Source organism: Thalassophryne amazonica, chromosome 12, assembly GCF_902500255.1.
Source record: "Thalassophryne amazonica chromosome 12, fThaAma1.1, whole genome shotgun sequence".
Classification (NCBI taxonomy): Eukaryota; Metazoa; Chordata; class Actinopteri; order Batrachoidiformes; family Batrachoididae; genus Thalassophryne; species Thalassophryne amazonica.
The window spans coordinates 80,076,085-80,100,850 of record NC_047114.1 but is presented as its reverse complement, the minus strand read 5'-3'; the positions used below and the strand labels follow the sequence as shown (position 1 = coordinate 80,100,850).

Below are 24,766 nucleotides of genomic sequence, written 5' to 3'. Positions count from 1 at the left end.
GATGAGTTCCCAAATAAAATGAGATAAAATGTCAGCATTAAAATAACAATTTGTAGGACTCAGATATATTACAGTAATGATACTCTGGTAGACATCATATTTATTTATAATTTGATTTACCATAAAACAATATCTGGTATGAATCCAAAATCTGATCCTGACTTTTTAAAGGTCCCATAAATCACATTTGACAACTTAAATTTAGCTACCAACAGTTAGCTTCTATGTAAAGATGTAGTGGTACAGCGTTCTCCCTAGACCTCGCCATGTCACATATAATAATAATAATAATAATAATAATAATAATAATAATAATAATAATAATAATAATAATAATTAATAATAATAATAATAATTCATAATAATCTTTATTTAACCAGGTAGAAACCCATTGAGATCGAAACCTCTTTTTCAAGGATGACCTGGCCAAGACAGGCAACAGCACATGTCATAATGGAAATCCACATGAGAATGTTGGTGATAAATAAAATACAATCATCTTGGTCATAATAACATCGCTCATGATGTAAATTCTCAAGCAGATTTTGATTTAGAAACACAGGCATTGCACAAAAGGATCCCATTTGCGATCTTGTAAAATAGACCAAAAGGTGTTCAAAGAAGTCAGTCTGGACATTTTCAGTTGGGATTGGAGAACACTCCAGTCAGAGAGAGCTGAGACAATAATGTCATTATTTCCCGCTTCAGTGTGGACACGAGGTACATGAAAACATAATTTGAGCGCAGGGCATAATGGCTTTCAGACCTCTGAAGTAAATTGGATAAATAGGTCAGAACCAGACTAATAAGAGGTTAGCAAACCAGAGTCATCCGATGTGTATATCGCCTAACAGTCAAAGAGGGCATGCCAGCTTTGGCAGACAACTCACAGTGGTGGGTGAGGCAACTACAACCAGTGATGAATCTCAAGGCACAATGATACAGGGGGGTCAAGTACTGTAGACATCTGGTTGAGACACACCTGTACATGACATCTCCATAGTCCAATAAGGGCAAGAAGGTAGCAGTTATCAGGATATCAGTTATTCATATATAGTGAATAAATGCATGATGTGGCGACTGTAGTCTGCTTGTGAATCCCCATGGTGACAAACAGTCAGAAACTTAAATTCTCATTCCACTATGGCCAGAAACGATTATTTCTGTCCTTTCTCGATGAGTGTTAAAAGCCCTTTGGTTTATGTTGTATTTGGTTTGTACTGCACCGAATTGTATTACTATCGGCGTTCTCTATAAAAACAGACTTCACTACAGATGCCACCACCTGAAAGAAAAAAGTCAGTCATTATAAACGTCTGGCAATTTAACAAGTTAACGGTTTACTTCTTGCTTAGTTTGTGAAGAAAGATGAAATGTCTCTGTATAACAGGTGAACTGCACTTCTTTGCTTTTCTGCAATATGCACAAAGTAGTTTTTATGCAAATGCTGATCATTATTATCATAGTCATTTACTATGAATTAATTTTCACATGAAGGCAGAAATAACCATGAAAAATCTTTTTTTAATTATTTTGAACCGCATAACAGTTTTATGGTTAGACGGCTGCACAGAAACGTAAAAGAAACACAATATTAAAGCTGTACCGCCACTGAGTTTTTAAATTTATATTTTTATATATATATTATTTTATCTTTGGCACCTCTATCATTTTATTCGTTAGCCTTTAAATAAGGGTCTCATAATACATCATTGCTAATGTGATCAAAATTCATGCTGCCTGGAAAAAATTATTAAGTTATTACCCTGAATGGAAAAAAATTCAAGTGAACATGCAACCATGAATATATTTATACTTGAATTTTTTCCCTTCAAGGGAATAAATTAGCGACGTCATTGATCACATGGGGGCTTGCTCCATCTTGTGTGAGGGATGCTGGGAAGTACACGGCGACAGCCAATCAGAGTAGAGAAAGGCAGCATGATGTTAATAAACAAAGATGGTATTTCTGTAAAAATCTGAAATGTTTCTCATCTATTTTGTAAAAGTTAGGGGGAAATAAACACTTCTAAATCTTAAAACCCATTTTTTAGGGATGGTAGCATGCACGCCCAGGGAGCGAGCATTAAGCAAGGTCTAAACCTCATGCATGCACACACATGCTTCCTCATGAAGATGGTATTGACAAGAAAAGAAAATTTTCATTTTGGAATTCTCCCCAGATAAATATGTTCTCTTCACTAAAATGAGCTGTCATTTTGCAGCACATCCCAAAAATCAACCTACATTATAATGCTTGGATTTCAGTAGAAGCTAAATTTTGTCAGTTTTGTGAAATTTGAATGGCTATACAGCTTTAACTTTCAATTAATTGCTTTTTTTCTGCAACTAATGCCATGTTTGATCATCAAAAAAAAAAATCTAATATATAAGGCTGACCGTGTGTGCGTGTGTGTGTGTGTTCACTATCCATAGTCACACTAATTAAGCGATCGACACCAAGTTTGCTATGGTGACTGGGGGCACCAAGTGGGAGGTCACTGGGGCACTTAGGTTGAAAGCGTACATGCACAAGCACAAACGTGGTCAACCTTATATATTAGATCATGACCTGCTCTCTGGAGCCCTAATTTTTGCTGTTCACGTGGCACTCAGGTCAGGTAGCAAGCATCACACTTTATTACAACCCCAATTCCAGTGAAGTTGGGACGTTGTGTAAAATGTAAATAAAAACAGAATATAATGATTTGCAAATCCTCTTCAACCTATATTCAATTGAATACACCACAAAGACAACATATGTAATGTTCAAACTGATAAACTTTATTGTTTTTGTGCAAATATTGGCTCATTTTGAAATGGATGCCTGCAACATGTTTCAAAAAAGCTGGGACAGTGGTATGTTTACCACTGTGTTACATCACCTTTCCTTCTAACAACACTCAATAAGTGTTTGGGAACTGAGGACACTAATTGAGGACACATTCTTGCTTGATGTACGGCTTCAGTTGTTCAACAGTCCAGGGTCTCCATTGTCATATTTTGCCCTTCATAATGCGCCACACATTTTCAAAAGACGTTGTTTGGATGGTAGCATGTGTTGCTCCAAATCTCGGATGCACCTTTTAGCATTGATGGTGCCATCACAGATGTGTAAGTTGCCCTTTCCATGGGCACTAACACACCTCCATACCATCACAGATGCTGACTTTTGAACTTTGCGCTGGTAAAAATCTGGATGGTTTTTTTCCTCTTTTGTCCAGAGGACACGATGTCCATGATTTCCAAAAACAATTTGAAATGTGGCCTCATCAGACCACAGCACACTTTTCCACTTTGCGTCTGTCCATTTCAAATGAGCTCAGGCCCAGAGAAGGCGGCAGTGTTTCTGGATGTTGTTGATGTTTGGCTTTCTCTTTGCATGGTAGAGTTTTAACTTGCACTTGTAGATGTAGATGTAGATGGTTTTCTGAAGTGTTCCTGAGCCCACACAGTAAGATCCTTTACACAATGATGTCGGCTTTTAATGCAGTGCCACCTGAGGGATCGAAGGTCACGGGCATTCAATGTTTGTTTTTGGCCTTGCTGCTTACGTGTAGAAAGTTCTCCAGATTCTCTGAATCTTCTGATTATATTATGGACTGTAGATGATGGAATCCCTAAATTCCTCGCAATTGAATGTTGAGAAACATTGTTCTTAAACTGTTGGAATATTTTTTGATGGTGTTTGATGGTCAGATACGGTGTGGAAATAGCGTGTTATTGGTCACTGCCTGTTTTGCCACTGATGCTGTGATTCAGTTAACTGGAAGAGAAAAAAAGTAGTTTCTCCTTCGGAGCTGAACTGCAGGTTGAATTTAACAAGCGGCTCATCTTCTCACATGTAGCGACATCCTGTGTTTTTTTTTTTTTTTTCACGGCATGTTTACAGAAATCTTCTGCAGAATCCTGCAATGTCACGTGTACTTCTACATGAGCCACAAGCATGGTTTTGATTAAAAAAACACAGATTTTGCTGGAAGAAAATTTGCTGCACAACCGCCAGTGTTGAGTGTTTTTCTCTCTGGTACATTTGTGCCTCTGTGATTAATGTCTCAGGGAATTACAAGCATTATATTGGATTCTGTAATCAAGTCGGACTTTAAGAAGGTGACAGCGGCGTGCCATAATGTGTGTGATGATCGTCGTTAATCACACAGGCACAGCAGTGTCCTTTTGTCTAATCCTGTTCAAATGTAGTGAATCAAAGCTTAAAATTCACTTTAGGTACACTTTGTGTCACTTAAACACAACTCCCATTTTTGAAGAATAATAATTGGAATATTACAGTCTAATGAACATTAACGCTCCTCTGGGATGAGCAGATGTTTAATGTTCCACGGCTAAATGTGGATCTTGGTGTTTTGAACAACAGTGTGTCGGACCAAAGAGAGCAAAAGCTCCAACTGTCCCTTGAAACAAAACAAGAATAAATAGCCAACAATTTCATTGTTTTTGCTGCAGCTGCATCCGGATGGTTCATTGAATCGCTAATAACTGGGCAGATTTTGACTGAGCTAATTTTTCTTCTGTATTTATAGTATTACTGTATGCGGTACACAGCAGAGGTGGGACAAAGTCACTGCGAAGTTATTCTCAAGTCATCAATCTGCAAGTTCCAAGTCAAGTCTAAATTCAACTTGTACACAATTGGTGGTCATTATGACTTGAGACTTGACTTGAGACTTGCAGATTCATGACTTGAGAGTGACTTGATGGTGACTTCGTCCCACCTCTGGTCATAGTCACTCAAGGTGTAATACTTCAATTATACTGCAGTCATTTATTATTATTGTCCCTCATCACTGCAACAGAGGTGATGGCTGTTAATTATTACTAGTTGAACGTAATAATGGCACACATCAGAATTAAAGACAACACATATACATTTGACATTGTTTATGTGCACTAAACTTCAAGCAGTCCATCATCCGAATTGAAACAAAGTGGGTGAAGGTTGCAGCAGGAGGACCTGCACTACTCATCCATCCGTCCATCCATCCATCCATAACACTGTACTCTGTAACTTTTCATAGATCTCAGACACGTTTACCACATTTTGAGCAGGGATGCATCCTTTGAAGGTGTAGGTCAACTTTAATCATGAGTGACGTCCAAATGTTGAAGATCACAGAGTCTGTTTGTGTGTGATGAAGACTGTACGCTCAACAACTTTCAAAGGATTCTGGACAAGTTTATCAAATTTGCAGGAAAGGTGTGTCACTTGAAGGTCTACGCCATGTTCAATGATGAGTGACCTTGACCTAATTTTGAGGGGCATAGGGCCAAAATTATCCAGAATGCTGTACCTCCAATAATTTGTTGAGACAGTTTTACCAAATTGGAAGCAAGGATGCATCTCTTGAAGGTTTAGGTCAGGTTCAGTGATGAATGGCTTTGTCATTGTATGAACACTGACACGTCTATAAAGTTTCAAGGATTTCATTTGCAGCAAGGATGCATCCCAAGAAGGTCGAAGTCAAATTTGAAGATCACAGCACCAACAATAGTGCCTGTGTGACGAACACTGTATGGTAGTCTCAATAACTTTCTGAGGATTTCAGGCAGGTCTACCAAATTGGGGGCATGGATACATCTCTTGAAGGTCTTGGTCAAGTTCAGTGTTGGGTGATAATGACCTACTTTTGAAGGTCGCAGAGCCCAAATCATAAAAAACTCAACGACATCCGTGGCATTGTGGCCAGCCTGAGGCACACCTGTGCAATAATCATGCTGTCTAATCAGCATCTTGATATGCCACACCTGTGAGGTGGGAGGGATTATCTCAGCAAAGGAGAAGTGCTCACTAACACAGATTTAGACAGATTTGTGAACAATATTTGAGAGAAATAGGTCTTTTGTGTATATAGAAAAGTTTTACATCTTTGAGTTCAGCTCATGAAAATTGGGAGCAAAAACAAAAGTATGGCATTTATATTTTTGTTTAGTGTGTGTCTATATATATATATATATATATATATATATATATATATATATATATATATATATATATATATATATATATATATATATATATATATATATATATATATATATATATATATATATATATATATATATATATATATATATATATATATATATATATATATCATGGGTCATGGGTCATGAACCTTTTCATGTTATCATTATGGGGTGTTGTGAGTAGAATTTTAAGGGGAAAATTTTTTCTTCATTTTGGAATAAGGCTGTAACATTACAAAATGTGGAAAAGTGAAGTGACATCTATCTATTATATATATATATATATATATATAGAGAGAGAGAGAGAGAGAGAGAGAGAGAGAGAGAGAGAGAGAGAGAGAGAGAGAGAGAGAGAGGGAGAGAGAGAGAGAGAGAGAGAAATGTGTTTAGTAAGTATAAGCCTCTCACCCATTGAGGTTAGATTAAGGTCCAGCTCCCCCCACCCCACAGGGTCACTGTGAACTTTAACAGGACTAAACGTGTTCAGTAAATGGATGAATAAATGGGTGAATGAATATTCATAAGCAGTACTGTGAAAATGTTTTAGACACATTGATTTTGTTTGCAGTTGTTAAAGATAATAAAAAGCTGTTAAATATTGAATATTTCTAAGTATAATCCACAGTAGTTATTATTTTTGACACGTCTGATGAATCTGACAAGGAGCCAAGAACCTTTAAAAAGAGCGCTCATGGGAACTAATCGCAGAAGAAAGCAAAACACAGGCATGCACACACACAAAAAATTCCACAGTTAAATGTCAGATGGTGCTAATAAGGTGCACCCTTCATCCCCTGCTGCTCTGGTACATGTGCGCATCAGTGAGCATCTGTACCAGCTCAAGGAATCATCTTAAATGTGCAGCGAATGATTCCTGAAAAGCATTTAAAATAATATTAATAATGAAATTATAATTGTGCAATTCAAGAAGACAATGAATTTGCACGCTTAAGATATTCCATAACAGATTTTGAGTTAGTGCCTGCAGGCTTTTTTTGGTAGATAAACAACATTTATGCTGATAATGGCCTTCATCTTTCTGTGCCTGGGTAAATAGCTACTATGAGACAAAAGAGCGGTGGCATTGATTTACTGAACATTTGCTTCAATAAACACAATAACTCTCACTCTGTTTTTCTTCTCCTGCCTTTCTTCTAATGCACATGTTCCAAAGCCTATTTCCTTTCACCCTCTTCACTTTTATGTTTTTGAATATCTGCAAAACAGCACATTTATATATATATATATATATATATATATATATATATATATATATAGGCCACATCTGTTTTACCGACTCTTGCAACACTGAGCGCTTTCATCGGTTTTGCCATAAATTCTTAATAAAAGGAGGAGTCACGTTCATTTGGAGACCTCTTGAGATGTCCTCCCCTCGTCTCCCGAGCACCGCCACCCGCCACACACACCTACTGTACCTCATGGGGAGAGTGAACGAGGGAGTTGGGCGGGTGAGCAAGGGAGCTGGAGAGAACCACAAAAAAACAAACATAAGAAATCAAGAGCCATAAGCTGGTCCAAATGTGCTTGTTGAGCTGTGAGGAACGGAGAGAGAAAAGAGATGTACAACAAACACAAGCAGGCGGGAGGAGGAGGACTTGAGAGAGATTCTCTAGCTCGATGCCCGTAATGAGAACTGGTGAGCATTTGACAGTTGTTCCAGCGCTGAGCCTAAAGGAGGAGCATCACGTTTTTTCTATCCAAAAGGGAGAGTTACCCCAAGCAAAGTGAAGCAAGACAACTGGAAAAGAGGGGTTTACAGAGAGATTACCAAGCAGGAAGCCGAGCGGAGCCATGGAAGCTGACTCCAAGAAGCAGCGATTTAGGAAGGGTCGGAGTGCCACCTTCAGCATTGATGGCTTCGACATCACCATAGGTAAGAATGTGGGATGGGGAGAGCAGATGTTTGCATGAAGAGAGAGACAAAGAGAGAGCAGTCAGATTGACAAACACATCTCATTTATGCCCGTGCACAACTCAACGCATTAGTGCACTGAAAGTCATGCTTGGCTCCGTAATGAAACCACACCATGGTAACAAAGCTGTGTGCTGCTGACGTCACGAGTAATTCATTGTCTTGACAACCAGAGTGTTGATGAACTTATGTGCGACTTCTCTTGATTTATTTGTGGAGCTCCTGAAAGCTCTCTTAATGCCCAGGAAGGGTTTGATTGCAAGCTGAGAAATAGAAAGTTTTGCTCAGAACTTTTGTAATATAAAGCTCACGTTTGACGACAATAGGAAATATGTGAGTTTTGCTGTTGCACAAGAACAAGGTGGGGTTGCTGTAAACCAGAGCACATGTTTTGACTTCAGTGGGCTGTGGCTGTGTCCGTCATAGACTGTATATATACTGGACAAACCCTCCACGACATCACCCGTAGATTTTCTGAAGAACTTGCTTGAAGCTAAAATGGGGCGGTTCCAAATGTCACCATCTTGGCAGTGCCTGGCTCTTTAGAAAATCTATGGGTGATGTCATGGAGGGTGTCATTTTCTGAAGAGCTCATTGGAAGTTAAAATGGGGTGGTTCCAAATTTCACCATCTTGGCAGTGCCTGGCTCCACCTACGTCCCAGCCATCCCATAATTTTGTAAAGAGGTGGAGCTTGAGCAAGACCAGCGTGATCTGGGCAAGACAAATGAAGGTTGAACACGCCCTTCATCTGACAGTTATCAAACAAGTTCATCTTGGTTTACATGTTATTACTGGATAGTTGGGGAGGTGGTTTTCATAACGGGTGGTTTAGGTATGGCTGTTAAATATTATGACCAGGATATTGCCTCAGTAACCGTGAGGTAGCAATGTAGATAACATCACCAAGCTGTTGATACCTGCTAAGTAGTGCTAATGGTGTAAATATAGAAATCAAAAACCATCCTTGTGAGGAACTGGAGGGTGTCCAGTTTGCTGACCTCAGAGTTGGATCTCTGCTTTTTGCAGATGACGTGGTTCTTTTGGCTTCATCAGGTAGTAACCTCCAGTATGCACTGAGCAGGTTTGAGGCCGAGTGTGAAGTGATTGGGATAAGAATCAGCACCTCCAAATCTGAGCCCATAGCCCTCTGTCAGAAATGGGGGTATTGCTTCTTCTGGGATAGGGGAGAGTTATTGCCCCAAGTGGAGGAGTAGAAATATCTCAGGTTGATGGATTGGGGTGGCGTCTGATGTTTTACAGTTGCTGGATCATGGTGAAGAAGGAGCTGAGCCAGAAAGCAAGACTCTCAATTTACCAGTTGATTTACACTCCTATCCTCACCTATGGCCATGAACCTTGGGTAATGACGAAAGAATAAGGTGGTGGATACAAGTAGCAGAACTGAGATTCCTTTGTTGGCTATCTGGGAGGGATTCAGTGCAGAGCCGTTGCTTCTTCTCATCGAAAGGAGGCAGCTGAGGTGGTTCGGGCATCTGGAAAGTATGCCCCTTGGTCATCTCCCTAGGATGGTCTTCCAGGCATGTCCAGCTGGGAGGAGGCCTAGGGGAAGACCCAAAACACACTGGAAGGTGTATATTTCCTGGCTGGCTTGGGAATGCCTCGGGATCTCCCGGGAAAAGTTACAGGACTTGACCGAGGATAGGGAAGTGTGGATGAGCTACCTGGTCTGGACCTACCGGGACCTAGATAAGTGGCAGAACATGAATGAATGAAAAACATCATAAAAATTCAGTCAACAGAAGTACTAGACCACAGTCTTCTTTGATGGTCCGTTAGTACAATTTACTACATAGCAAGCTGTATTATCTGGGATATCTGAAATAAAATGCTCAGAAAAGACAAACATGGTTGAGGCCACAGCAGCAAGCAGCTGCTGCTAAGGAGGCCTTGAATCATCTCATTGGCACACACTACCTGTCACTCAACATAACCACACCCCTAATTATTAATAACTTAATGACTTAAACTTGTTTAAACTAAGTTTTATTAAAATTCCCACCCACTTCCCCAATACAGTTGTCATGAATGGCAAAAGTAAAAAAATAGAGACCAAACACAGTTTTAATGCCAGGCTATCAATATAGCTATTTCTGCTGTAAAGTCGGACATTTTAACATGGGCTTCTAAGGGGAGTGACTTGCTTTTGGAGCAAGGCTCAAGTGGGCATTCAAGTTAGGGCAAGATTTGACACTTGTGTTGGCTTCATTTTCACTTTCATTTTACTTTCACTTTCACAAATGCTTCTTGGTATTGTTGTTGCCTTCACATGAGTTCGACCTGTCAGTATCGAACCCGCCTAGTGGCATTTCAGGTGTGGTCAGAAAGCACATAAACTGCAGGAGTGTCTGTCCTGGCCCTAAATAAGGTTCAGCAAAATCACTCAGGGGCCGTCCCTGCAGTGGAGACATGCAAATGTGTTCGTCCCCTAAAATAACTCGCATGTTCCTGAGATGGAAATGGGCCTGCAGATAGCATGTTTCACTAGTGTACATGTACAGTAGAAATGAATTCAGCCACAAACTATTTCAGGGAAAGAAATGCTTCTATTGTTTTCTTTACGTTTGATGTTTTTTTAATTATCTGTTTTTTGCAATCAGGTTTCCTAACGTACTTCTCAAATTTTGGCCACAATGGAGTACATACAGCAGAAATTATTATATTCACGAAGACATATTAATTCACAATATGCTCACACTGAGCTTGGCCTTTGACCTGATGAGTTATGAAAATGCCAGGCTTGGCAAGTAACTGTAGGTGCAATGTATGGTATTGGCAACACAAAGACAGTTGGCAGTGATCCATTGCATCCTATACACTTCAGAACCTCCTTGGGTTTTGGATGTCAAACACTTAGGGAGGCAACCAGTCCATCCCTAGGATGGATTCCTATCGGACATATTCACAGATTAACAAAATTATTATAAAACTGTGTAAAAATGCGGAGGTGCTGAAGGAATGGGAAAAACTGCCCAAAGATAGGTGTGCCAAGCTTGTGGCATCATATTCAAGAAGACTTGAGGATGTAACTGCTGCCAAAGGTGCATGACAGCTCTCACTAACGTGGTGATTGATCTTCTGCTTGCAATGGATTCAGGCACCACTACAGTTCTGGTGTTGTTAGATCTTAGTGCTGTGTTTGATACCAGAGTAATTTTCAAAATAAATAAATAAATAAATAAAAAAGCCAAGTTGTAATTAGATAACCATCTGATATAACTGGTGTCAAAATAAATAGAACACTGCCAACTACTGGACGCTCAGTAGTAAGGCGAATACTGCCATGAATACTACTGGCCAGTAGATGGCAAAACAAAATTCCAGATAATCCGAGTCTGCTTAAGATAATCAGTGTCTGTTTAAGATGTGTGGAATTTAATACATACAAAATGAATTTCAGACATCTTATATATATTACTCTGGAACAAAGACGACAGACAGTGTTTGACATAAGCAGGACTCTAATAGCAAACAGGAATCGATTGCAGTGACTCCAACTGAAAATAATGGAGGAGCAACCTGAGCTTCTTCTGGCATTTTTACTTAAACACAATAACAATGTCTAGTAGAGAAGCTTGAATCTTCGACTGGACTGGGTTGCTTGACGCAAGGACGTTTTGCTTCAAATCGCAGAAGCTTCCTCAGCTAAAATTCTTGCTCTGGAAGTCTGACTTCTGTCTGACTCTTGTAGAGAGTCAGAGAGTAGAGAGTCTTGTAGAGAGTCTACAAGAGTCAGACAGAAGTCAGACTTCCAGAGCAAGAATTTTAGCTGAGGAAGCTTCTGCGATTTGAAGCGAAACGTTCTCGCGTCAAGCAACCCAGTCCAGTCGAAGATTCAAGCTTCTCTACTTTATCGAAGATAACTTTTCAGTTACCTGATTATCTGTTATTGAAGTTAATTTTTTGGTTATCTGTGCCCACCACTGGTCGTGAATGTACTGAGGTACCCATAATGCACCTGGGCACAGCATGTCCACACTAAAACCTTCAAAATTAGTGCATTACTTTAAAACTAAAACATATATATGATATTTTCACTTTATAAAACTTCAGACGTGACGTTAATTTAAATAACTTGTCGGAAATTAGTTTGGTTAAAATTTTAACCAAAAGTTAAAACTGTATGCCTCTGGATGACTCGGGTGATATTGCCAGCGTATCAGTATAGCATTAAAAAAAGCGCTCTCTCTCTCTCTCTCTCTCTCTCTCTCTCTCTCTCTCTCTCTCTCTCTCCCCCCACACAAAGCACCCAAAGTCCTTTGGATGATATAAATCTACAAATAAATCATAACTCTTTTTCTGCTTCTTTGGATTTGAGGGACAGAAATAGATCTGTGTCTTCAAATAGAAATGCAGCAGACAGATGTCAGATTTCTCACTTCTGTCGATACTTCCTCTTACTTTTTAAAAACTGATCTCTGTCACAGCGACCCTATATCACATCAGCACTATTAAGAAGCATGCAGTTGTCATGGAAACCTACAAGTGTCGCAATCAATCGCTCACCCGGGCCTGTGCAAGTTTCAGCGTGTGCTGCACATTGCCAATCAGCTCCTGTGAAGCGTGACTCCACACCGCTGGCACCTCATTGTCTCATTGGGCACTTTGTGTTCACTCCTTTATTAAACAACTTCTTTTGCAGCAGGCAGCATGTGACTGGTTTCTATCTGAGGTGTTTTGTCAGCTTTATTATATGTTTTCTGTGGTTATAGAGTGACAAGGTAAGATATTTTAGCACTTTGGCTCACCTGTAGGTTTCTCATGGCTCAGTGTCAATGCAGTTGAGTAGTTTTGTGAGATTCCATCACGATTCCCTGACCTTCAGTCCTTCAGTAATGCATAATCAATGCACAAAATTACCAAGAACTGTATGATTCATATGGTGGCCGACAGAGGCCACATCACTTCCAAAATTAAGACAAACCTAGGAAATACAGAAAAAAATATATATATACAAAAACCAACTGCAACAGTGTCATCGTTGTCAGTAATTGACTTTGTTTTGAAGTAATCCAAAAGTATTCCCGTTATGTTACTTTGTTTGCAAGACAATGGATTATGTTAACAATTACAAAAATGGCCATCTAATTTGTACTCGGTAACTAATTACATTTCAAAGTAATCCGATACAACTAGAATTGCTTAATTGTTTTTTAATCAAAACTTCCATTTTTCATATTTTTCACAACTACTGGATATGCTAGATTCAGCAGAGTGGTTGGTCCAAAATCAAAATACTCAAGCACATTAGAAATGTTTCCTTATCACTGTTTTAAATATGTATGTTGACAGTATCCCAAATAGAGTGGGAATTAACTGCACAAACAGGTAAGATGAAATGATTTTTAATTCAGTGAAAACCAGTACACAGATACTCACTCACCAGTTTATTTGGTACAGCTACAATAAATAAATAAATAAATAAATAAAAACAATATAAAGCAACAGTACTGCAATAAATTCATGAGGATTATATTCATTTTTTGCGCAATCTGTTTGCGAGAGGTGTTGGATAGTTAAAAATCATTAAAGAGGCTGTAATTTGAGGTGCTGTTGAACTGTACTGGTTACTTCAGCCCTTGTGTCTTTCAGCATATGTGTTATTTTGAAGTTATGTATTGCTTAAAAAAAGTGTCATGATTCTGCCTGCTCAGGGCCCTTTGTTATGGTTTTGTTTCCATGCCCTTCCTCTTTGGAACTCTGTCTTTGATTTTCTGTTTGCAATTTTGTAGTCTCTGGTTTTGTTTATCATTTATCTTCTGTGTATCATATTTTGGCCATGTGTCTAGTTCCATCCTATAGTTTCTGCACAGCTTTTATTTTTCTGCATTGTATAATCATTAGTTGTGTCACCTGTTTGTTTGTCTTATGTTGCATTAGCAGTTTATTTTACTGATGCCACTTGTGAGTCCCATTCTAGTTTAGTCTTAGCCTTAATTTTTGTTGTTGTTCTCTTTCAGTACTTACATTTATGTTCTGGTTAATTATTTGTTATTTTATCTTGGGTCTTCTTTATTTTATTTTGTATTTATTAGAGCTTGGATTTTGTTCACTGTGGTTTTAGGTTCATTTTTGAGTTGGGTCCTGTTCACTTTGCTTTTGTCTTACTGCACGCTCTTGTCTGGTGTTCAGGGTTTGGTGTGGGTGTGTCTTGTCCCTTCTGTTTGCCACACCCCCTTTCCAGATTGTTCTCCCGCACCTGTCTCATTTCCTAATTACCACCTGTTCTGTTTAAGCCCTTTATGTTTGTCTCTCCTGAATTTCATTCACATTCCAGCCTATAACCTTAGTTCTGTTTTGCTTTATTTTACTGCCTGACTGTATCTTGACCCTGCTTTGTTTTCAACTTTGAATTTGTCTTTGCCACTGAACTCCACCACGCCATGAATTTTTTTTCCTGGACTACGCCTCAGTCTCTTGTCTGTCTGTTACTTTCACCTCAGTGCGTGACCACCCGTGTACTGAATCTCTGCTTGTTTTGAATAATTAAACCTTTTTTTCTTACTCCATCTGCATGTGAGAGTTTGCATTTGTGTCCTAACCTGTTTGAGCGATGCCTCTGCCAAGCCTGACAATAAGCTTGTTTGTCAGTGTCTTAATTTTCAAAGTTTAGGTCTGGTGTCCACGCGTTGTCATTGTATTTTATAAAAAATACAACATTGATGAACTGGTTAAACGATGTTGAATTGTCTGCATAGGTATTTTCATGGCAGCAGAGAAGTAGTTGTGAATTGCTTCTGAAAGATTAAAAGTAGTATTTTCAAAAAAATAATTTCAGTAAGTTAAAGCTTGTAAATTTTGCAGAACTGCATTAGTGACAAAGAATGACAGGACTCATACAAAAGGAAACTTGTTAAACTTCAAACTTTCTTGGCTGTGACTTTGACTGTTCTGGGATTCACCACTCTCAGCTAAAGTGGAGCAGTGTTCTTTTGTTGTGGGAGCAGGAGTCCCATCATTTCATTTCATTTCATTTTCATTTATTTATATAGCGCCAAATTGCAACAAGGTTGCCTCAAGGCGCTTCACACAAGTAAGGTCTAACCTTACCATCATTCTTTGTCACAAATACTTTTTTTTTTAACTGCTGCAAATCCTTTCTACAGAAATGTCTTACATCAGAATTATTTGCACTTGAAACAGTGATGCCCTTTCTGAGTAGCATGTGTTGCACAAAGATTTTCTCACAATCCCTATTAAAGAACTGTAGAAGGGACCCTTATTTTTGTTCAAACTCCAAAAAGGGCAAACATTAAATAGGCAGTACTAAAATAATCAGATAAATAAATGCATGAAAATGCAAAAGTGAAATATGATGAACTCAGTTTCTTGAAATTTTGTTTTTATTTTATCCTTTCAACCATATCCTTATTTCACAGTATGTTTTTTTTTTTGTTTTTTTTACTAAAATGAATTAGTTTGTTCATGAAGTCCATTTAGAATGGACACCGTGTGTGTCTATATATATATATATATATATATATATATATATATATATATATATATATATATATATATATATAGAGAGAGAGAGAGAGAGAGAGAGAGAGAGAGAGAGAGAGAGAGGTTACATAAAATTTATCAGTATAAATTCAATCCTCAATCTCTTTCCTTTTAAGATAACAGAATCTGGCATTAAATATTTGGGTGTCTTTATCTCATCTTCTCTCTCTGATTTGCTAAAAATGAATTTCTTGACACTTTTAGACAGTGTAGGAAGAGATTTTGAATGTTGGTCCCTTTTGCCTTTGTCATTAGCAGGCCGAGTGAACTTAATTAAAATGGTCATCCTTCCAAAATTTTTATATCTTTTTCAACATGTTCCTATACTTCTCTCTAAATCTTTTTTCGACAGGTTGGATAAACAGATATCTCAATTCTTATGGAACGGAAAGCCAGCTAGAATATGTAAATCTATTATGTTTTTGCCCAAAGCTGAAGGTGGCCTTGCACGTCCCGATTTCAGAAAATATTATTGGGCTGCTAACATTCAGAAAATGTTATATTGGTTGTTAAAGGATGTAGGTACGCTGCCGATTTGGGTGCAAATAGAGAAAGTGTCTAGTCGTTACCCACTGTCCTCTGTACTGCGTTCCCAGCTTCCCCTTTCATTAACTGTCGTCAAGGATAATTTCATTGTTAAACAGACCCTTTCCATTTGGAGACAATTCAGAAAGAACTTCGGTTTGAACTGTCCTTCTACTTTAACCCCCATATTTGGAAATTGTAACTTTATCCCTTCTGTTACAGATGTGGTCTTCAGAATTTGGTATGATAGGGACCTTTGTAAAGTTAAAGATCTTTATAGGGACAATGTCTGTTCTTCTTTTGCCAATCTCTCAGTCAAATATCAACTGCCAAACTCTCACTTTTTTAGTTTTCTTCAAATAAGGGACTTTGTCAAAAAACAATTCCCCCACTACCCAAACAGACCTCCTGAAACCTGTTTGGATAATATTTTAGGTGTAAATCCTCAACGGAAAGGCTGCATTTCAGTTTTATTTCATATGATTGATGAAATTATGCCAAGGTCATTTATTTCAACCAAAAGGGTATGGGAGGAGGAAATGAACCTGACTTTATCTGAACAACAATGGGAATCAGGTTTGAAATTGATACACTCATCCTCAATCTGTGCACGTCATTCGTTGATCCAGTGTAAAGTTTTCTATAGAGTACACTACACAAATACCAAATTGTCTCGGATTTATCAGTTGGTTATTGACAAATGTAATAGATGTGGGCAGTCACCAGCTAACCACACTCACATGTTTTGGGCCTGTCCCAAACTAACCACTTTTTGGACTAATATTTTCGACACACTCAGCCAGGCGTATGGTCACACTCTTTGTTCTAACCCGGTGTCTGCCATATTTGGTGTGTCGCTTGATGCCAATACTCCGAGCCCCCTGAAACGGCCTCTGTCTTTCACTACCTTGTTGGCACGGAGATTGAGCCTATCTAAATGGAAACTTTCCGACCATCCTTCACACAACCACTGGTTGAGGGATGTACTTTTAAATTTAAAATGGGAAAAGATTAGATTCTCATTCAAGGGCTCCCTCAATAAATTAAAAAAAACTTTGTTTTCATTTGTATCACTGGTGGATTCATTAACAATAATTCCGGAGGCGAATATTGGATAAATTTTGATTGTTAGACTGGTGATATATAATTTTGTCTTTCATTTCTAATTCTTATTTTCAATCTTTTAAAATTCATAATAACTAATATAAATATTTTTAACTGCACTGGTCACCCCCTTTATATGTGTGTGTTGTGTGTGTGTGTCTGCGTATTTTTATGTTGTACAAGCAGGGACTGGTTCTCTGCTGTGTCTTTGTGTCTGGACCTGTTGGGTTTTGTGGGTGGATGGGTGGGTGGGTATGGGGTGTGGATTTTGACATGTCTTTCATTATTGCAATTTGTTTCTTTTTACAATTGTCATCATTATATGCCATATTGTTGAAAATAAAGTAAATAAAGTTGGATTAAATTCAGTCTTAGCTTAGTGTTAAATTGGCATGCTATCATAGTCTTAAATCAACTCTATTCTAGTGTTGTAATTTAATTGTCCTCAGTTGTAAATAACTGGATAAAAATGCCAACTAAATGAATGTATTGTAATGCATTGCAATGTTAAATAAACTCTATCATACTGTCACACAATCAACTCCATTGTAGACTTAAATAAACTCTATCATAGGATTAAATGAACTTCATCGTAGTGTGAACTCTATCATAGTGTTAATTGGCTCTATCAAAATTCAACTTTAGTGTTCTTTTACAGTATTAAATCAACTCTTTCACAGTGTTAAAAGAGTTATCTGAGTGCTCTGTCATGGTATTAAGTCAAGTTGATCAGCTGTTAAGAATTCATTCACACTATTATAGAGTTGATTTAACCCCAGGTAGTGTTGATTTGACACTTTTTGGAATGTGACCATAGGTACTCAATGCAGAGTCTATTTTTATATCTAAATTCTCCAAATTGATTGATTTATTATTTGTTTTATTCTATGATGTGGTTAATTTAATTGTAGTTGAAGCTTATTTACAATTTTTGGAGTGTGACCGTGAGTACGCAATGCAGAGCCAACATTAATTCAATTCAAGTTATTTCATATAGTAGATCAGCATCACAACACAAGTCGCCCCAAAGCACTTCATAAGGGCAAAAGGTCTAACCTTACCGACCCCCGAGTTACCACACAGGCAAGAGTGGAAAGGAAAAAAAAAAAAATCATCTGCAAAATTTAGTCATACCTGTTGAATGTGTGTACTCCACTGAGTGCCCATCCAGTATCCTAAAATTTCACTTAATTACTTCATATTGTCATTTTAATAATTTTGTTATAGCAAGAAAATGGCAGTTTGTGATCCACTTCCAGTTTTTATCAATCCATCCAATTAATGGTCACCAGGGGGCTGGAGCCTATACCATCAGTCATAGGGCATGAGGCAGGGCACATAGTCTATCACAGGGCTTCCAGTTCTTAATCATCACAATATATAGGTTCTTGAACATATAACACAAATTATAAGTCTTGATCTCATGATACAAATTTTCTAACTATGTGTTTTGTTTCTTCCCACCAGTGGCAAATGAAGATGGCGAAAGCTCTACAAAACCTTTGGCCAATTTTGCACGTAAGTTTGATGTTCGGTCTGAAGTTATATTTCATTATTTTGTTAAATTTATGCATCTATTCCCAGTGATGTCACTTTACAAATGAAAGCATTAGTCATTGCACAATGAATTAATGATCAAAATCACTTTGAAATCAACATTAGTGATTCTTAGAGTGTGATGTATGTTAATATTAAGCAGTGTGTTGGGATTTCTTGCAGGAAAGTGGCAGGACTTATTAAACAGAGAGTCTTTTGGCTGAATATCAACTTCATTTAAGGTGTGAAGGATTAATTTGGCTCCACCCACACCTACTTCACCCACATTGTTGAACCAGCCTTCAGGATAACAGGCAACTGTGTCACGTTTTGACAACATGTTTAGGCACTTTGATAGACTGAGATCAATCAATCAATCAATCAATTTTTTTATATAGCGCCAAATCACAACAAACAGTTGCCCCAAGGCGCTCCATATTGCAAGGCAAGGCCATACAATAATTATGTAAAACCCCAACGGTCAAAACGACCCCCTGTGAGCAAGCACTTGGCTACAGTGGGAAGGAAAAACTCCCTTTAACAGGAAGAAACCTCCAGCAGAACCAGGCTCAGGGAGGGGCAGTCTTCTGCTGGGACTGGTTGGGGCTGAGGGAGAGAACCAAGAAAAAGACATGCTGTGGAGGGGAGCAGAGATCGATCACTAATGATTAAATGCAGAGTGGTGCATACAGAGCAAAAAGAGAAAGAAACAGTGCATCATGGGAACCCCCAGCAGTCTACGTCTATAGCAGCATAACTAAGGGATGGTTCAGGGTCACCTGATCCAGCCCTAACTATAAGCTTTAGCAAAAAGGAAAGTTTTAAGCCTAATCTTAAAAGTAGAGAGGGTGTCTGTCTCCCTGATCTGAATTGGGAGCTGGTTCCACAGGAGAGGAGCCTGAAAGCTGAAGGCTCTGCCTCCCATTCTACTCTTACAAACCCTAGGAACTACAAGTAAGCCTGCAGTCTGAGAGCGAAGCGCTCTATTGGGGTGATATGGTACTACGAGGTCCCTAAGATAAGATGGGACCTGATTATTCAAAACCTTATAAGTAAGAAGAAGAATTTTAAATTCTATTCTAGAATTAACAGGAAGCCAATGAAGAGAGGCCAATATGGGTGAGATATGCTCTCTCCTTCTAGTCCCCGTCAGTACTCTAGCTGCAGCATTTTGAATTAACTGAAGGCTTTTTAGGGAACTTTTAGGACAACCTGATAATAATGAATTACAATAGTCCAGCCTAGAGGAAATAAATGCATGAATTAGTTTTTCAGCATCACTCTGAGACAAGACCTTTCTGATTTTAGAGATATTGCGTAAATGCAAAAAAGCAGTCCTACATATTTGTTTAATATGCGCTTTGAATGACATATCCTGATCAAAAATGACTCCAAGATTTCTCACAGTATTACTAGAGGTCAGGGTAATGCCATCCAGAGTAAGGATCTGGTTAGACACCATGTTTCTAAGATTTGTGGGGCCAAGTACAATAACTTCAGTTTTAGCTGAGTTTAAAAGCAGGAAATTAGAGGTCATCCATGTCTTTATGTCTGTAAGACAATCCTGCAGTTTAGCTAATTGGTGTGTGTCCTCTGGCTTCATGGATAGATAAAGCTGGGTATCATCTGCGTAACAATGAAAATTTAAGCAATACCGTCTAATAATACTGCCTAAGGGAAGCATGTATAAAGTAATAAAATTGGTCCTAGCACAGAACCTTGTGGAACTCCATAATTAACTTTAGTCTGTGAAGAAGATTCCCCATTTACATGAACAAATTGTAATCTATTAGACAAATATGATTCAAACCACCGCAGCGCAGTGCCTTTAATACCTATGGCATCATAGGGAGATCACGATTTTATCAGATGGCTTCATTTAGGAAAAAGTGTACTTTCTTGTGAGGGAAGGATTGAGCTGATTGTCCAAATAATATTGGATTGAATTCCTCCAAACTCCCTAAATTATAGTGTGTCAAACATATTTGAACATTTCATGATGAGAAGTGAGAACTTAGCCACATGGGGTGTGCAGCCAGTACATTCTGAGTCCCGGTCCCAAGCCCAGATAAATGAGGAGGGTTGCGTCAGGAAGCAAGAGCAGGAGCATCGGCGGTGGGTACAAGTTGTTGTACCATGGTGAGGACAGGAAGAGAAATGGTGTTGGGGTCATTTTAAAGGAAGAGTATGTTAAGTGTGTTGGAGGTTAAGCGAGTGTCTGACAGGGTGATGAGTGTGAAGTTGGAAATTGAAGGGGTGATGATGAATATCATCAGTGCATATGCCCCACAGATAGGTTGTGAGATGAAGGAGAAAGAAGATTTCTGGAGTGTGTTAGATGAGGTGGTGGAGAGTGTGCCCAAGCAGCAGCCCAAGAGTGGTGATAGGAGCAGACTTCAATGGGCATGTTGGTGAAGGGAACAGAGGTGATGAGGAAGTAATGGGTAGATATGGTATCAAGAATAGGAATGGGGAAGGACAGATGGTAGTTGATTTTGCAAAAAGGATGGAAATGGCTGTGGTGAATACCTACTTTAAGAAAAGGGAGAAGCACAGGGTAACATATAAGAGTGGAGGAAGGTGCACACAGGTGGACTACATTCTTTACAGGAGATGCAAGCTAAAAGAAATCACAGACTGTAAGGTGGTAGCAGGAGAGAGTGTCACTAGACAGCATAGGATGGTTGTTTGTAGGATGACTTTAGAGGTAAAGAAGAGAAGAGAGTGAGAGCTCAACAAAGGATCAGATGGTGGAAGCTGAAGGAGGAAGACTGTTGTGTGAAATTTAGCGAGCAGGTGAGAGAAGCACTAGTTGGAGGGGAAGCAATTTTGGACAACTGGAAAAGTACTGCAGATGTGGTGAGGGAGACAGCTAGGGCAGTACTGGGTATGACATCTGGACAGTGGAAGGAAGACAAGGAGACTTGGTGGTGGAATGAAGAGGTCCAGGAAAGCATAAGGAGAAAGAGGTTGGCGAAAAAGTTTTGGGATAGTCGGAGAGATGAAGAAAGTAGACAGGAGTACAAGGAGATGCGGCGTAAGGCGAGAAGAGAAGTGGCAAAAGCAAAGGAAAAGGCATATTGTGAGCTGTACAAGAAGTTGAATAGTAAGGAAGGAGAAAAGGACTTGTACCGATTGGCCAGACAAAGGGACAGAGCTGGGAAGGATGTGCAGCAGGTTAGGGTGGTAAAAGATGCACATGGTAATGTGCTGACAAGTGAGGAGTGTGTGCTGAGAAGGTGGAGGGAATATTTTGAAGAGTTGATGAATAAAGAAAATGAGTGAGAGAAAAGGCTGGATGATGTGGTGAGAGTAAATCAGGAAGTAAAAGAGATTAGCAAGGAAGAAGTGAGGGCTGCTATGAAGAGGATGAAGAGTGGAAAGGCAGTTGGTCCAGATGACATTCCAATGGAGGCATGGAAATGTCTAGGAGAGATGGCAGTAGAGTTTCTAACCAGATTGTTTAATAAAATCTTGGAAAGTGAGAGGATGCCTGAGGAGTGGAGACGAAGTGTGCTGGTTCCTATTTTCAAGAACAAGGGTGATGTGCAGAGCTGCAGTAACTACAGAGGCATAAAGCTGATCAGCCACAGCATGAAGTTATGGGAAAGAGTAGTAGAAGCTAGGCTTAGAAAACAGGTGAAGATCTGTGAGCAGCAATATGGCTTCATGCCGAGAAAGAGCACTACAGATTCAATGTTTGCTCTGAGAATACTGTTGGAAAAGTACAGAGAAGGACAGAAAGAGTTACATTGTGTGTTTGTGGACTTAGAAAAAGCATATGATAGGGTGCCAAGAGAAGAGCTGTGGTATTGTATGAGGAAGTCTGGACTGGCAGAGAAGTATGTTAGGGTAGTGCAGGACATGTACAAGAATAGTGTGACAGCGGTGAGATGCAGTCGGAATGACAGACTCATTCAAGGTGGAGGTGGGATTACACCAAGGATCAGCTCTGAGTCCTTTCTTGTTTGCAGTGGTGATGGACAGGTTGACAGATGAGATCAGACAGGAGTCCCCATGGACTATGATGTTTGCAGATGACATTGTGATCTGTAGTGAGAGTAGAGAGCAAGTTGAGTCTAGTCTGGAGAAGTGGAGATATGCTTTGGAGAGAAGGGGAATGAAAGTCAGTAGAAGCAACACTGAGTAAATGTGTGTGAATGAGAGGGAGCCCAGTGGAATAGTGCAGTTACAAGGAGTAGAAGTGGTGAAAGTAGATGAGTTTAAATATTTGGGGTCAACTGTTCAAAGTAATGGAGAGTGTGGTAAAGAGCTGAAGAAGAGAGTGCAGGCAGGGTGGAGTGGGTGGAGAAAGGTGGCAGGAGTGATTTGTGACCGAAGAATATCAGCAAGAGTGAAGGGGAAAATTTACAAAACAGTAGTGAGACCAGCTATGTTGTATGGTTTAGAGACAGTGGCACTAACAAAAAGACAGGAGGCAGAGCTGGAGGTGGCAGAGCTGAAGATGTTGAGATTCTCTTTGGGAGTGACAAGAATGGACAAGATTAGGAAGGAACATATCAGAGGGACAGCTCAGGTGGGACGGTTTGGAGACAAAGTCAGAGAGGCGAGATTGAGATGGTTTGGACATGTGCAGAGGAGGGACCCAGGGTATATAGGGAGAAGGATGCTGAGGATGGAGCCACCAGGCAGGAGGAGAAGAGGGAGACCAAAGAGGAGGTTCATGGATGTGCTGAGAGAGGACATGCAGGTGGTTGGTGTGACAGAGGAAGATACAGAGGACAGGGTGAGATGGAAACGATTGATCTGCTGTGGCGACCCCTAACGGGAACAGCCGAAAGACAAAGAAGAAGATGATGAGAAGTGAGAAGTAAAATCACAAATGTATATTTGGCAATGATGGAAAAGCAGCCTGATTTAGCTATGCCAGCCTAAATTAATAGATTATTTTGCACCACTCATGGATGGCGTACATTTGTGCTCAAAAGTTTAAATACCCTGTCAGAATTTTTTATTTTTGTGGCCATTTTTCAGAGTATATGAATGATAACACAAAACTTTTTTTTCCACTTGTGGTTAGTGGTTGTGTGAAGCCAATTATTGTCAAACAACTGTTTGCTCTTTAATGTTTTTAAACCCTTCTATGCATCTACCTTCTCATTACCACCTACTTTGTCATAACCCCAACCCTTCAGTTATTGTAAACCCCCGGAACTCCTCATCTCAATACTCGGAAGCAGTGTCACCATGTCTTACAAGGTAAATAATCTTCAAAACCAAGCCCAAAACAAGACCATCCAGTGTGACCTCAATGTTAACATGTTAAGAACATATTTAACTGAAAATACTGAGTATGAAAAGCAAAAACACAATTTATTTTCAAGAAATAAATGGATGAATGAATGAATAAATAAAATCAATTAAAATATAGAATGCAATGCTAAAGTACCCTAGGCTGTATGAGCATGTAATCAGTGAAAGAGTGACCTTTTGACACCTTTAGAATAGGTCAAGGTTAGTCATCATTGAACTTGTCAAAGATCTGTGTTCCGAGAATGCTCCCTGTAAATTTGAAGTCCCTGGCAGTCATAAAACTGGAGTTATGCTGAGCACAGACAGATGGACGGATGCATGCAGTCTTCACAATATCCGATGGTCATATTTTTGCATGGGGTAAAAAAAATCAAATAACATAAAGATCATACTGGAAATAGATGTTTTGTTACACATATTTGTCCCATATGTATCATAAACTGCATTAGAACTATCTGTAACTGCTATTAGTATGCAGTGCATCTTTTTTCCACATTTTGTTATGTTACAGCCTTATTACAGTCGGATTAAATAATTTTTTCCCTCACAATTCTACACACAGTACCCCATAATGACAATGTGATTTTTTTTATTTTTTTTATTTTTATTTTTATTTTTTTTAGATTTTTGCAACTTTATTAAAAATAAAAATGTAATGCAATGCTAAAATACCCTCGGCTGTATGGGCATGTAATCAATGGAAGAGTGTGTAGAAATAATGTGACCTTTTGACCCTTTAGAATAGGTCAGGGTTAGCCATCTTTGAACTTGTACAAGGTCTGTGTCCCAAGAATGCTCCCCATGAATTTGAAGACCCTGGCAGTAGGCCTGCACTTATGCTGAGCACAGACAGATGGATGAATGGACAGATGGACAGACGCAAGGT

The 24,766-nt window shown here is 39.1% G+C and overlaps 1 protein-coding gene across 4 annotated transcripts in view; it reads left to right on the top strand.

The window, feature by feature from the left end:
* Positions 1–24,766, top strand: part of LOC117521436 (calcium/calmodulin-dependent 3',5'-cyclic nucleotide phosphodiesterase 1C-like) — a 303,704-nt gene that overhangs the window by 33,707 nt on the left and 245,231 nt on the right. For 3 of the 4 annotated variants that reach the window (XM_034182731.1, XM_034182730.1, XM_034182732.1), the window contains exon 2: positions 18,538–18,588. In XM_034182731.1, the coding sequence (XP_034038622.1) occupies positions 18,538–18,588 (51 nt within the window). Of the gene's footprint in view, positions 1–7,576; positions 7,880–18,537; positions 18,589–24,766 lie in introns of those variants that run through there. The other variant, XM_034182733.1, reaches the window with a different exon arrangement.